The sequence below is a fragment of the Peromyscus leucopus genome, chromosome 22, assembly GCF_004664715.2.
Source record: "Peromyscus leucopus breed LL Stock chromosome 22, UCI_PerLeu_2.1, whole genome shotgun sequence".
Classification (NCBI taxonomy): Eukaryota; Metazoa; Chordata; class Mammalia; order Rodentia; family Cricetidae; genus Peromyscus; species Peromyscus leucopus.
The window spans coordinates 30,862,542-30,878,182 of record NC_051081.1 but is presented as its reverse complement, the minus strand read 5'-3'; the positions used below and the strand labels follow the sequence as shown (position 1 = coordinate 30,878,182).

Sequence of the window (15,641 nt, the reverse complement as noted above, 5' to 3'; positions counted from 1 at the left end):
ACTGGCTGCTCTTCCAGAGGTCCTGAGTTCAATTCCCAACAACCACACGGTGGCTCACAAACATCTAGAATAACATCTGGTGCCCTCTTCTGGCCTGCAGGCATACATGCAGACAGAACACTGTATACATAATAAATAAATAAATGTAAAAACAAACAAACAAACAAATTATATATATAATATATATATTATATATATATATGCATTTCTTTGTTTTCTACATAAGGAGATTCAGCCCAGGCTGGCCCTAAGCTCAGGAGTGTCCTGCTGAGGCTGCCCTAGTGCTGGATTCCAGACCTGTTCCTTCTTCCTGGTCTTTCCTTCCCTCGAGAGGCTGAGTTCAGAGGGGCGGCAGGTGCTGCAGCCCTGTGGACGGCTAGTGCAATGGCACAGCTCAACAATCCCCTGCTCTGGACTTCGGGACCCAGGGCCAGACCGACATCCGGAACAGTATGTTCAGCCAGAGTCAGTGTCCCCTTCTACCCACAGGACAGCTGAAGGCGTCCTGGAGCGCCCCTCATGCTTAGCCCTGGTGCTGATGTGGCACTCAGGATTGATTAGGTAGAACTTAAATCATCAATATATATCCTGAGTCAATGGTATGCATGAAAGAAATACACAGTGACTTTTTGGAGCCTATCTGTCTCTTCCTCCACTTCTTCGGTATTGGAGCTTTTACACGGGCCCTGTGCATGCTAGGCAAGTGCTCTACCTTTGAGATGCATCCCTCAGATTAAGGTTTTATCAATCCCCATGTTTTGGAGCTCAGGGGAGATTGCAGATAATGTATGTGATGCATTCAGTAGGTATAACATAGTAAACTCTCAATAAATGTTAACTGATGCAATGGGAGGTGTTAATGAGCTTTGTGGTCATTCAGACTTCAAGATTCACAATTCCATAATTGCTGTGGGATGGTCTGTATGTCAAATCTGTTGCTCTGATTGGTCAATAAATAAAACACTGATTGGTCAGTGGCCAGGCAGGAAGTATAGGTGGGACTAACAGAGAGGAGAACAGAGAAAACAGGAAGGCGGAGGGAGTCACTGCCAGCCGCACCATGACAAGCAGCATGTGAAGATGCCGGCAAGCCATGAGCCACGTGGCAAGGTATAGATTTATGGAAATGGATTAATTTAAGCTATAAGAACAGTTAGCAAGAAGCCTGCCACAGCCATACAGTTTGTAAGCAATATAAGTCTCTGTGTGTTTACTTGGTTGGGTCTGAGCAGCTGTGGGACTGGCGGGTGACAAAGATTTGTCCTGACTGTGGGCCAGGCAGGAAAACTTTAGCTACAAATTGTGTCAACATTTCAGCTGGGGCTTTGGGGGTCATTAGTCCTATATAATAGAGCTGTTGTGAATGTTTGATGGGATTAAGTGTGAAAACTATATAGTATACTTGCTGACCTAGTGTGGGGCAACTTTTCAGTACATAGTAATTATTAATAATATCACTATACTGGATTCTTTTTGTTTTTTGTTTTGTTTTATATTGTTGGGTCAAGGTTTCTATGTGAAGCCCTGATTGTCCTGGAACTCACTCTATAACCCAGGCTGGCCTCAGACTCACAGAGATCCGCCTGGCTCTGCCTCCCGAGTGCCAGGACTATTGGTGTGAGTCACCTCTGCCCGGCTCACATTTGGACTCTTTTTTTTTTCCCCTGGAGCTGAGGACTGAACCCAGGACCTTGCACTTGCTAGGCAAGCGCTCTACCACTGAGCTAAATCCCCAACCCCTCACATTTGGATTCTTTCCTAATGCAAGTACACTATCTTGGGGGGCACACCTGAGATCTTGGGCGAATCAGGAAGCCGTTCTAGAAGCAGGTGACTTTCTGTAAAGTGAATGCACTGAGCAGGATGTGCTGGGGCCCCTTCCAGCTCCGATAGTCTACGCAACTCCTCGTTATACACTGTGTGTTTACTGAATTCTAAATTAACTTGAGTATTACATAAGGAAAAAGAAGTCAGCCACATTTTCGTTATTGCAGAGAGTTATACTTGGGCAGGCAGTGAAATGAAGAACAAAGAGAAGAACGTTTTTATGGAGGGCTCGGCAGGGAAGAGACAGAACAAAAGAGCGAAGGTGAGAAGAAGAAGAAGGAGGAGGAGGAGGAGGAGGAGGAGGAGGAGGAGGAGGAGAAGAAGAAGAAGAAGAAGAAGAAGAAGAAGAAGAAGAAGAAGAAGAAGAAGAAGAAGAAGAAGAAGAAGAAGAAGGAGAAAGGAAAACCCGGACATTGCACAAAGGTGGCTTCTGTTCCGCTCAGCCCTCTCTGTTCTGGAGGCCCTGGGCTCTATGGCAAGCCTCGAGTTGTGCTTCTGTTCCTGAGCTCATGCTTTCTGGCATCTCGTTTCTCTATTAAAGTTTTACTAATGAAACAACTCTAAACTTTTAAATCATCCAGAGAAAGGGGACATGAAAGACTTGATGACTTTCTCTCTAAAAAAAGGCCACACATAAATGGGGTACAGTTTGAATAGAATGTTGCTGAAGCCTTGTCCTGGGAGATGGAGAGTGTCCCAAGAAACCGAGGTGGTCAGGAGTTTGTAAAATAGATTGCTGGGGCCAGGGAAATGGATCAGTGAGTACACACAGGACTCACACAAAGACCTCAGTTCAAATCCTCAGCACTCAAAGTTAATCATGTGGTGTGCATCTTTAATCCAGGTGTCCCTACAGTGAGTGGAGGTGGAGACAAGGGAATCCCCAGGAGCCTGTGGGCCATCAAGCAACAGACAACAGACAACAAAGAGACCCTCAAATGTGGTGGAAAGCAAGGACAGACTTCATAGTAATCCTCCGACCTCCTTCTGAGTCACTGTCCAAATTGCTGTGAAGAGACACCCTGACCACAGCAACCCTTACAAAGGAAAGCATTTAATTGGGGCTGGTTTACAGTTTCAGAAACTTCAGTAGTCCATTTTTTTTTTTAATTTTTTTTTGTTGTTTTTCTTGTTTTGTTTTTCGAGACAGGGTTTCTCTGTGTAGCTTTGTGCCTTTCCTGGATCTCGCTTTGTAGACCAGGCTGGCCTTGAACTCACAGAGATCCGCCTGGTTCTGCCTCCCGAGTGCTGGGATTAAAGGAGTGTGCCACCACCGCCTGGCCAGTAGTCCATTTATCACAGCAGGGAGCATGTCAGCACACAGGCAGACATGGTGCTGGAGAGGTAGCTAAGAGTTCTACATTCTGATCTATAGGCAGCAAAGGGGGGAGAGACTAGACCTGCCAAGGGCTTTTGAACCCTCGAAGTCCACCCCCAGTGACATACTCCTTCAACAAAGCCACACTTCCTGATTCTTCTAACCTTTTCAAAGAGTTCCACTCCCTGGTGACTAGGCATTCAAATAGATGAGCCTGTGGGGGCCGTTCTTATTCAAACCACCAGACCTCCACATGTGGATCATGCCATGCACATGCCCCCGCCACACACACATAAAGATCTTGCCTTCTACAGATGCAGTGCCAAATAATCTTAAGCTAACCATTCTTTTTTGTTTGTTTTGTTCTTTTTCGAGACGGGGTTTCTCTGTACAGTTTTGGAGCCTATCCTGGATCTTGCTCTGTAGACCAGGCTGGCCTCGAACTCACAGAGATCCACCAGGCTCTGCCTTCCAAGTGTTGGGATTAAGGGCATGTGCCACCACCACCCAGCTGTGAGGGCTGTTCTTATTCAAACCACCACATGGATCATGTCATGCACATGCACACACACACACACACACACACACACACACACACACACACACGATCTTGCCTTCTACAGATGCAGACAGTATCAAATAATCTTAAGCTAACCATGCATATCATCATACCTACAGTAATAAGAATATTAAAGAAACCAAATTCTGACCTAGGTTTTTAGCATCTTCCTCGTTCATCCTAATGTTGTCCAGTATGAGCTTCACGAGGTTCTTCAGATTACCCAAGCTGTCAGTCAGACCGCCTGCCAAAAGAAAACAGACCAGCATGTGTCCCTCCCTGGTGCTGTCATTGTTTACTGTGACTGTCATTCCAATTACGATCAGAAGATTTTAGTTATCACATAGGGCAGCGAGTGCTCACAATAGTCACATAAACATGGTTGTTTTGTCAGAAATGGAGGGGAGAGTACTTAGCTGTAAGCATGCTGTTCAAATAGAACAGAATTAAAGAGAAAGATTAAAGGATAGCCAGATGTGGTGTCCGTGCCTATAATCCCAGCACTTGGGAGGCTGAAGCAGGAGGATTGCAGCAGGTGTGAGGCTAGCCTGGGCTACATATGAGACCCTGTATTGAAGAAGGAGCTGGGAAAGGAGAGGAGAGAGAAGTGGACAGAAGTTAGGTGGGGAGGGGACCAGAGAAGAAAAGAAAGGAGAGAAGACAGAAGAACAGGAGGGAGAGGAGGGAAGAGGAGGGAAGAGGAGGGAAGAGGGGGGAGAGGGGGGAGGAGGGGAGAGAGGGGGGAAGAGGAGGGGAAGGAAAGGGAGAGGAGGGGAGAGAGGGGGGAGAGGAGGGGAGGGGAGAGGAGAGGAGAGGAGGAAAACATAAAATAAGTAAATCTTTGGCAGCTGAAAAGTTCCAGAGAGTGATCAGTTGGAGGCGGGAACCGCAGAGAGCCTCAAGGCAGGTGAAATAAAGGACTGAGGAAAAACAGAGAAGGTAAGCCAGGCTGGGGGATGCGCCCAGGAGGTAACAAGCGTTAGAGACATTACCAGACGTCTCAGTGCTCTCTAGCACCTGCTCAGTGCCAGCCAGCCTTAACGACGTCCTTCGGATGCGCCCATACCTGGCAGCCGTTGGGTCTGCAGGTGGTGAATGCTCAAATTCTGGAGGTTTGTCACGGACGTGATGTGCTGTTCGTCATCGATGGTGAGGGGGCTGGCTTCCACCATGAGGGACTGAATGTTCTTACAGGTCCTGAGGACTGAGCTGAGGCTCCCGGCCACGGCTGCGCATTTCTTGATGTACAGCCGGAGGTTGGTGGCCGAGCTGAATATCTTCCCCAGATGTTTGATATCTTGTTTATTCAACTTGCTGATATTCCGGAGCGTGACCTCTAGAGTCTTGAATTCCTGCTTCCAGTTGAAGAACAAAGACACAGCCCTGCTGGGGATGTAGGTTTCTGAGGGGCCTTCCACGCGGAGGACCCCAGGGCTGCTCTCCCCAGCCGTGTGCTGTGGCGCGGTAGCTCTTCCGTAGACGTTCAACTTAACGAAGTCCAGTGCACTCACACAATTCGGCAAGCATTCAAAGAAGTCAAATAAGTAATCAGGGATGTTCTCTGAGTCGATGTATAAACTTTTCCCACTAAAGAAAGCTTCAAATTCTTGGCTCAGGACTGATCTAGAGATGCTCTCGGAGAAAAGATTGATGCCACACTCTACGAAAGAATTTACGTTGAGGGCTTTCAGGTAATCTTGCTCCGTGGCGGCGTTTCTCAGGCTTTGTAGAGATTCCTGCCTCCAGAGAGGTCTCTTTGTGACAGAAAGCCCTTGCAGGCTGCCATGCTGGTACACCACTGAAAGGTGCCGCATGACAGCCCTGGTGGCCTCTGTGGATGACCCACACGTGTACAGGAGCAGATTGCCATACAGGGATGTGATGTCGGAGATGGAAACCATTTTCTTCAAATAGTCATTCCCCTTGCTCACCTCCTCTGGATCCCTGGACGCCAACAAGCTGCTAAGTCTTCGCCCTGCCGTGTATTCCTGGAATGATTTATGAAAGAATTTATACTTGGGCGTCAGCCTCTGCGCGGTGTACTTACAGAGGAGCCCGGTTGTCACCAGGACATCCTCGTTCGTGCTGGCCAGATCCTGGGGCTCAAAAGCAAACCTGTGGGAGAACACACCCTCCAGGGCCAGGTCTCCGCAGCAGTCTAGGCTCCTGAGAAAGTCACTCTCCGTCCCGCCTCTGTGTCTGTACCTGTTTTTCTGTATCAGGAGGTCGTAGAAGGTTCGGAACAGCATGGTTTGAGTGTAAGCTCGGAATTCCTTCCTGCCCATCTGGATCGCACAGGTTATCACCACGAAGAGAGGGGTCTTCATCAGATTCCCCAAGTACCTGGACTCCTGGATCTGGAACAACAAGCCGTCCGCTAGCTCCTTGACCAGCACTTTTTGGATGAGGAGCTGGGCACTGTCTTCTGTCATATCCCCCACCTCTGCCGTCAGGGCGCCGACATGTCTGACGTGTCTCAGGCACTCGGTGGTGGTGGTGACAATGACCATGTTCTTGAAACGATGGTTTTCCTTTATCAGGGCTTCGATTTCTGGGCAGTTCTGAGGCTGGAATTCATTGTAACCATCGAGGAGAAAGAGGACTTCCTGGTGCAGTTTCAGTAGCATAGACATGAACCTTGGCTTGCTAATGGAGTCGGAGACATGCAGAAGCTGATCACACAGTGTTTCAAACAGTCCATGCCCTGCACTGCTCAGGCGGACAAAGAAGACCAGTTTGAACCTGTTCAGAGCCCTGCACTCCCCAGAGGCCCAGAGCATGGCAATTCTCTGCAGCAGGGTGGATTTCCCTTTGCCAGACTCTCCTTCAATGAGGCAGGGACTCTGAAAAGCCTCCAACAGACTGCCCAAGGTTAGCTGCTCCACGCGGTGATGACGATGGTCCTTCCTCCACAGGACAGGTTCCGTGAAGGTGAACTTCAGATTAAAAATGATGTCTATATCTTTACCCAGGGGATAGAAGTTCAGAAAGGAAGGGCTGTTGTATAAGTATTTTAAATTCTGAGCCCAAACATCCAAGTCTTCTTCTATGTTCTGATGAAAAATACCTGTTAGAGAAAAGGCAGTGTTAGAGAGGGCTTGACTCTGCAATTCTCCTCTGTGTGTCCACTTGACACAAGCTGGAGTCATCAGAGAGGAAGGAGCCTCCCTTGAGGAGATGCCTCCATGAGATCCAGCTGTAAGGCATTTTCTCCATTAGTGATCAACGCGGGAGGACCCAGCCCACTGTGGGTGGTACCACCCCTGGGCCGGTGGTCCTGCATTTTATAAGGAAAAAAGCAGGCTGAGCAAGCCATGGAAGCAAGCCAGAAAGCAGCACCCCCTCCACGGCCTCTGCATCAGCTCCTGCCTCCAGGTTCCTGTCCTGCTTGACTTCTTGTCCTGACTTCCTTCAGCGATGAATGGCAATGTTGAAATGTAAGCCAACTAAGCCCTTTCTCCCCACAGCTTGCTTTTTGGTCATGGTGTTTCTTCGCAGCAAGAGATACCTTAACTAGGACATCCTTGCAGCCCCGGGCTTAGGGGGATGAATGGCAGGAGGTGCCGAGAATCAGCTGGGGGGGTGACTTTGACTTTCTCCCCTGGTTCTAAGATACCACAACAGGCTGCAAATACCAGTCGATTTCCCCCAGCACCCTTCCCCTCATTCCGTCTTCTCTGCCTTTCCTTTCCTCCTTCTTGCCATCAAATCTTACAGCAGCAGATTGGAAATGAGAGGGGCCTTTGTCTTCTGAGCTAAGGAAAGTGGAAGAGGTGGCTGAGAATGTGGGATGGGGTAAACTGTGGCCAATGACACAATGTATTCATTTCAAATAATTAACATGAGGAGTTGGAGGTTTAGCCTGATGATGATGAAGTTACTGTTGCATGGGAAGTAGAGTGGTTACTTTTCCATGGCCCTGCAAAGTGAGATAGACAGTCAGCGGGCCACTCCCCCACAGATGACTGACTGAAGGATTGATGGCTTCATCTATTTGTGTTCTAGTTAAACAGAGTATTTATATATAGCCCAGCCTGGCTTCAATCTCCCCATCCACCTGCCTCAGCCTCCCCAAATCTCCCATGGCAGCCAACGCCATCACACTCCGCATTCCAGTTAGACTTTGAGGTGAGACTGTACTTAATTCATTTCTTGCCCAGCTCTGGGGTTATTGATATGGCTTCACCGTCAAGTGTCTACTGTGAATGACTCAAAGTCCCTGGCCAGCAACACAAAGGTGGAGGACAAGCTGAATTCTATGAAAGGGACTGTGGGTGTTCCTAATGGTTTGTTCCTTTTGGTGGGACAAAGGCGAGCAAAACAACACTCACCTTGTCCAGTTAAGTCCTGATACATAGTACGGTCCCATTTTTCAAGACTGTTAAGAAAGAGGTTGCAGGCCTCTGAGCCTTTCTTCAAAATCATATGAATGATCCCGCGGGCAGCGTCTTGCTCCACCTTCTCACAGCAAATGACGGCGACTTCTTCATAGTTGAGAACGTTCAGTGCAAACAGATCATCTGAGATTTGCTTGATAACTGTGATGCCCATCCTCTGAATGAGGGCTCGACTGTTTTCCTTTATGAAGTTCACTGAAGAGATGGAGGTAAATATTTGTTCGTTTATTTTAATCTACATGAAATATACATGCCTGTCACCAGCGCACCAAGGCTGCATATTTTCCATCTCCCTCCCCCTCAGGCCCATCTTGAACTAGGGAGATGCCAGATGCTTGACATTCAGGCCCTCAAGAAGTACTTTGCAAGCAGGGAGAGGTGGTGGTGTGCACACCTTTAACCCCAACACTCAGGAGGCAGAGGCAGGTGGATCTCTGTGAGTTTGAAATCAGCCTGGTCTACTAAACAAGTTCCAGGAGAGCCGGGACAGTTACACAGAGAAAGCCTGTCTCAGGAAACAAAACAAAACAAAGACGTGTTCTGCAGAACGCCACAGCCCTAACTTTGGTCAGTGAGTCAGATGGTGTCCCTTGGGTGATTACGTTAGGTGGGTGATTTTGTCCACTTATACAGAGTCGATAGTGAGCACCAGGTATAGTGGTATTCACCTTTAATCCCAGACTAAGGAGGCAGAAGCAGGTAGATCTCTGTGAGTTTGAGATCAGCCTAGTCTACAGATTAAGTTCCAGGACAGCCAGGGCTACATAGTGAGACCCTGTCTCCAAAGTGGGGGTGGGGGAGTGGGGACCAGAAACAAGAAAATCTCTAGTAAAGTCACGGCAGCAAAAACATGGGTTTTGAAGTAATGCATGGCCCCATCCTCCAAGCACAAGAGCCATTACCATCTTAATTGGAACAGGAGACCCTCACGATATGGCACCTGTCGATAGTCTCCCGCAGGAGGAGGAGTTGGGGGGATCATTAGGCCCTGACTGAGATGGCAGCTACTCTCTCCTGTGTCCCCCTTCCCAGCCTTCCTGCCTCCATGTCACACTGACTCAGGAGGTGCTAGAATAGAGCGTGGAAGGTTGCCTGGAGGAGGGACTCTATACATACACAGGGAGTCGTCCTCCATACTTGTTACCCCTCACCTGGGCTCCGACAAGCAAACCAACAAGCTGGTGGAATGGTTGGTTACTCTAGTGTGTTCCTGGGCTCTACCTGGGGTGACCAGATGTTCACATTTCCCCCAGGGAAAGTTAATGCAACAGCATAGGCTCTGCCACTTTTTAGCATCTGTAACCTCTGACAGCTCTCCTTTGAATCTGAAATCCCGCCAACTGTAGCAGCCAGGCTCTCTGGGGACAGGACATCCCTGTTGTAGCATTTACCAAGCCCAGTGAGGGATTCGAGATTTCTACCGTAGCCAATTTCAAGATAACCATATATGTTGACTCGCTAGCAAAAATCTGAAAATTCAACATTTCACCATGGAGAGCCAACTGCAGCACATACTCTGTGTAACCTGGGGAACTGTTAGGAGAATTCATGTACTTCATCCCATACAAAGCAATATGTCAACATGTTCAGGCCTTATCTTCCTGTCCCAACTCAAAGGAAGAGGTGTTTTGTTGTTGTTGTTGTTGTTTTGAGACAGGGTTTCTCTGTGTAGCTTTGGAGCCTGTCCTGGATCTCGCTCTGTAGACCAGGCTGGCCTTCAACTCACAGAGATCTGCCTGGGTCTGCCTCCCGAGTGCTGGGATTAAAGGCGTGTGCCACCACCACCCAGCGGAAGAGGTGTTTTATCTTTCACAAGTTTTAGTCTTTTCTGAAAAAGACCACTACAAAGTATTAGACAGTATTCAGTCTAAGCTCTCTCATTTCTCCTGGTTTCTAGGGAAGCTATATCATTTGTGTGTGTGTGTGTGTGTGTGTGTGTGTGTGTGGTGTGTGTGTGTGTGTGTGTGTGTGTGTGTGTGTTTCTGTAATATCTTAAATTATTTTTGCATTTGGTTTGGTTTGGTTGGCAGTACTGGGGATTGGTTGAACCTACAACCTCAAGCATGGGAGGCAAACTCTCTACCACCAAACTACAGCCCCAATCCTGGGTCTAACTCTTAAATACAGACAAAACCGTGCCCAGGTACTATAGATCACCGTCTCGGTGATAGCTCAAAGGCACATCCTCCTGGTCTTATACTCTCAGTCTGCAAGTTTTCTTTGTATAGTAGGTTATCCCTGGCTTTTCCATCTCTCATGACTAATTGGAAAGTGAAGATGTCCCTCCCAAAGCCTCCAAGTCCACTCTGGTCCAAAATGCACCATCAGGCAGCCCAACTCCTGGGGTCTCACTCCAGCTCCTCCACCTCACCACTGCAGATCCCCACTGCTGCCAGGAGGAGAAAAGCTGTCTACAAGTCCTGTGAGGGAATCCTCCTGCTCTCCCTCTGGGATCTCATCTGGGGAGAGCCCTGGCTGTCCTGGATCTCGCTCTGTAGACCAGGCTGGCTTTGAACTCACAGAGATCCGCCTGCCTCTGCCTCCCGAGTGCTGGGGTTCAAGGTGTGCGATACTATGACCTCATGTGCAACTGGGTTTTACATTAGTAAATTAAGTTTTAATATTGAAATTCAGTTAAATCGCCCCAAGTGGTTAGTGGCTACTACACTGGATAACACACTGGTATCAAAACAGAAACAGTTAATTTGAGGAGCACGTGGCTCTGTACCATTTCTCTGAAGTGACTGGATATAGTGTTTTGGAGTCTAGAGGGAAAATGATCCCTGAACAGGTGATGGCCAGAACACACACTTTAAAGTACAACCTGGGCACTCTTGAAGTCTTGCCCCATCTATCATCTGCCTTTTCCCCATAGGCTTGCCATGTTTTAAAATAAGTTCGCAAGACAACATAAGAGTATTTAGCTGAGAAGCCCACAGATAGTCAAATGCAAGCATGAATTGATATATTGATAATGCCAACAATATCCATAGCTAGACAGATATTGTTTGTAGGGTACTTACTTGTTCCGAGTCAAAGCTCTCCACTTTCCTTGATCTCAGTAGACGATGTGTTTTTCCAAATGGGAACGCCAAAGACTTCTCCTTCCCATGAAGCCCGTGTTCATCCCAGGAAACTAACGAAACAAAAACAAAAATGCTCAATCGAAAGGACTGGAGTTGCTTCTTCTCAAGTCCACGCTTCTTTTCTAGATGAGAAAATGATGATGGCCCAAGCCATGTAAAACGTGCTCAGCGGTGACTCAAGTCCTTGCTGTAGAAATGTGAGGACCAGATTTCTATCCCCAGGAACCATGTAGAAATCTGGTCCTAGTACAGAAGGCAGCTAGAGACGGCTCACTGGCCAGCCAGTGTCACTAGTTAACTAGTGGTACCAAGTTTAGCAAACCATATTGTTGGGAACAAAAAGGTAGAGACACCATGGCATTGAGAAAGACACCTGGCATTGGCTTCTGGAGTCTACATGTACACACACACACACACACACACACACACACACACTTGCTCTAAGTGGGTTATTTATGGCCAACTCCTAATGAGAACCCAACTTGCCTTGAGATAGACCATGGTCCAGTGGAATTTCACTAGCACCTCAATTACTTCCCACTGATGCCAATCAGAGCCAAGAGGATAATTGAGATTGAAGTATCAAAAGATGGAGCCAGACCTACTGGCTTGAAACCAGGAAGTTACAAAGCCATAAGTAGACAGAGAAAGTGCCATAAGGAAGGAGCCTTGAGAGAAAGAGCCCGAAAATAAGATAGGGGTAGCAGAGGAGGACAAGCAAAGGTCTGGTCTCGGGTTAGGATTGTGATAACAAGGCACTGTCTGGTACACAGCAAGATTCCCTACAGTGAAGTCGCCCCTCCATGTCTGTGGGGGTTTAATAAGGATGGCCCCCATAGGCTCATATATTTGAATGCTTAGTTCTCAGGAAGTGGAACTCTTTGAAAGGCTTAGGAGGTGTGACCTTGTTGGAGTAGATGTGGCCTGGTTGGAGGAAGTGTGTCACTGGGGGGTGGCTTTGAGGTTTCAAAAGCTCAAGCCAGGCCCAGTGTCTCTCTTCCTGTTGCCTGCCGATCCAGATGTAGAACTCTCAGTTGTTTCTCCAGCACCACATCTGCCTGCATGATGCCATGACGATAATGGACTAAACCCCTGGAACTGTAAGCCAGCCCAATTAAATGCTTTCTTTTATAAGAGTTGCCATGGTCATGGTGCCTCTTCACAGCAGCAGAACAATAGCTAAGGCAATATCTACCTTTCCCAGAAGAGGAAAGAATGAGTCCCCCATTGACTGGGTCAAAAATGAAAGTGAGAATAGGAAGGAAAAAAAAAAGAAGAAGAAAGCACAGGAAGAAACCATAAAATTTCCTCTATTTTTATGTCAGCAGAATCAACTCTCCCCAGAGTGGGTCACCTACTCACTTGTCTGCTAAAGCAATCAACTAAAACCACTGCCCAGATCATCAGGAGAAGAGCTCAGATTATTTTGAAGAGGCTAAGAATTAGTGTTCAGTTTGGATACTGGAAATGTTGTTCTTACCAACAGAATGACAAACAGAGAACCAAATCAGGGTGGATTAACTAATTATGAATTGCTTTTGAGAATAAAAATCAACACATAGCCCTGGATCTCATGTGCTCTGAGTTACCCACCAATGTAAAGACCTGGGCTGTGGGGGCTGGAGATGGCTCAGCCTTGAAGAGCATTTGGTGTACCTGCAGAGGGCCTGGGTTCAGTTCCCAGCACCCACAGCTGTAACTCCAGTTACAGGGGATCATCTTCTGACCTCAGAATGCATCGGGCATGTACAGGGTGTACATAAAGACAAGCATGCAAAACACTTGAAGTAGGGGACTGGAGAGATGGCTCAGAAGTTAAGAGCATTGACTGCTCTTCCAGAGGTCCTGAGTTCAATTCCCAACAACTACATGGTGGCTCACAACCATCTATGGTGATATATGGTGCCCTCTTCTGGCATGCAGGCAGACCACTGTATACATAATTAATAAACAAATTTAAAAAAATACCACTTGAAATAAAAATAAATAAATCAGAACTGGAGATGGTGTAGCAGTTAAGAGCACTGACTGCTCTTCCAGAGGACCAGGTTAAGTTCCCAGCACCCACATGGCAGCTCATAATTGCCTATAACTCCAGTTTCAGGGATCCAACACCTTCACACAGACATACATTCAGGCACAACACAAATACACATGAAATAAAAACAAAAATAAATTTAAAAATAAATAAATAAATCTTGGAATAGAGGGTGGAAAAAAGTGTAAGAGCCAGAGGATCAGGGACTTTGTTGTGCGACTGTATTTCCTAGTATAACAAAAGCTATACCCATGAGCCAGGCAGTGGTGGTGGCACACACCTTTAAACCCAGCACTCAGTCGGTTCTCTCCTTCTGGAATAGTATATGTGTCCCAGGAATCAAACTCTGGTCAACAAGCTTGGTGACAAGTGCCCCTACCCCGCCACTCCCCTCCCCTTCCCAGCATCTCCTTAGCCTCTGGATTATGCTTTCTTTACTGAAATATTAGCACTCATATTATCTGCCCCCGGGCTTTGGACTGTTGTGATGATTAATTGTGGAAACAATTGGAGCAGAGGTGTGATTTGTCTACCGTTCTCGTAAGATAGACTTTAGCTTAAAATGTTCTTAGATCTCCTTTGGACTCCAGCCATCTCACCGAGTGCCGTTAGTGTTATGCAAATAACCTAATGTGTGTCATGCGGACCAAAAGGAAACTGTCTAAGGGCACCAGTTGGACTAATGGGAACCTGGACAAGCAAAAAAAGTTAGGGGAGGTTTGGAGGGCATATGGGTGGGGAATCCTCAGAGAATATTATAGATTTATATGGAAATGTCCTGGTATTGTTGAACAATGAATATACACCAATTAAAACAAGCATTTAAAAATTACGAGCAGAATTACAGAAGCGTGATGAACTGTTAGAAGCAGAGACAGCCCATAAGATTAGAGCCTAGTCATGCAGCTGATTATTGTCTGACCACCGAGAGTCTTTGCCACATTTTCCACCTCTACACCGGGCTACCTGAGATCAACTGAGATAATGGCTGGAAGCGGAGCATCACACAAACACCACATCATACAATGGGGTCTGTAAAGCGCTTCCTATAAACACTGGCCCACAAACAGGGATTTTCTTCCCTTCTCTGTCCAAGTTCAAGTATCTTGTCAAAGGCTCGGGAGATGGGATGGACCAAGCAGTCTCCCTCTCCCTGTCAGCTCTGGGTTTCCTTTCCATAGTGCCAAAAAGCGTTTTCAAAGTCTTTTTTGTCTCAGACAAAATACAAATGCATCCCCTGGTGCTCAGTATACTTTAAACACCATCGCAGAAAATCCTAGTTAAACTCCAGCCGACCAAGTCAACAACCCTCCTGCCCCCCCCCCTCCCTGCCCCCCCCCACCCCCAAGATCTCCCTGTAGGCAAATCAGCCCAGTGGGCCAACCATTCACTGCAGGAAAACCTCACAGACACAAGGTTTCAATGAACCTAAACTCAGATTTCAATATTTGGCTCTGAAAGTGACTTAAAATCCATTCCCTCTCCCTGAGGTACCTGGCCAAGCAATCCAGTTGCCTCCCTCTCGAAGCGTGAAGGAAAGCCATTTTAAAAATAAGTTCCTTTTCTTTTTTTCTTAATCTACTTTAAGTTTAACAGCAAGGCTGTTCCCGTTGATACGAAATGCTCTGCTCAACGAGCAGAGACAGTAGAAAAGAGGAAGTGCCCGGGTGGGTTTTTCCTTTCTTTCGAAGCATAGTAAAGGTGGTTGGGACACTCATGTTAGCAAGAGGCGTGACTGACAGAGGAGCCCGGAAGTGGGACTTTGAACTTACTCACTTGTTCTTTCCTGCTTATTCATAAGGTAAAGATTCAACAACTGTTGATTTCTTCCCAGCAAAGGGAATGAGAGAGTTTTATTGGAGCCAATTATGAGTGAACACAGCCCAGGAAAACAGGGTACCCCAAGTTCCAAAGTTCCAAAGTGGTAACTGTTCCATGGTGCGGTTTTGTTGTTGTTTTAGTTTTTTTTTTTTAATCTTGGTGTGTGTGTGTGTGTGTGTGTGTGTGTGTGTGTGTGTTGTTTTGTTTGAGACACACTCTCTCTATGTGGCCTTGGCTGTCCTGGTACTCTCTCCGTAGACCAGGCTGGCCTCAGACTCAAAGAACTGCCTGCCTCTGCTTCCTGAGTGCTGGGATTAAAGGCACACCACTATGCCCAGCTTAGTTTCAGTAAGTTTTCATATTAATGGAACAATAAATCAATCAAAGTCACAAATCAGCATAACTTCAAATACGTTGGTGGAAACATCAGATAGGCAGATCCCAGCAAAGAAACCCCTGGCTTCAGATCTGAGGCCATTTTTAGCTTCTGGGCTGTTAGCAACTAGTAATCTGCTTTGTTAATACATCCCAAAGGTTTTGCCTGATAGGAGCTTTTGGGTCAGATGCCAAAGTGGGTAATAAATGGCTTCTAAAG

General features: G+C 47.0%; 1 protein-coding gene across 3 annotated transcripts in view; it reads right to left on the bottom strand.

Moving 5' to 3' along the window:
- Nlrc4 (NLR family CARD domain containing 4) overlaps positions 1–14,938 on the bottom strand; it is a 25,757-nt gene extending 10,819 nt beyond the window's left edge. For all 3 annotated transcript variants that reach the window (XM_028873584.2, XM_037198046.1, XM_037198047.1), the window contains exons 1-5: positions 14,720–14,938; positions 11,125–11,237; positions 8,036–8,296; positions 4,771–6,771; positions 3,856–3,948 (exon numbers count right to left, since the gene is read on the bottom strand). In XM_028873584.2, the coding sequence (XP_028729417.1) occupies positions 3,856–3,948; positions 4,771–6,771; positions 8,036–8,296; position 11,125 (2,356 nt within the window). In that variant the 5' untranslated portion in view covers positions 11,126–11,237; positions 14,720–14,938. The remainder of the gene's footprint in view (positions 1–3,855; positions 3,949–4,770; positions 6,772–8,035; positions 8,297–11,124; positions 11,238–14,719) is intronic.
- Between the last annotated feature and the right edge of the window lie 703 nt (positions 14,939–15,641).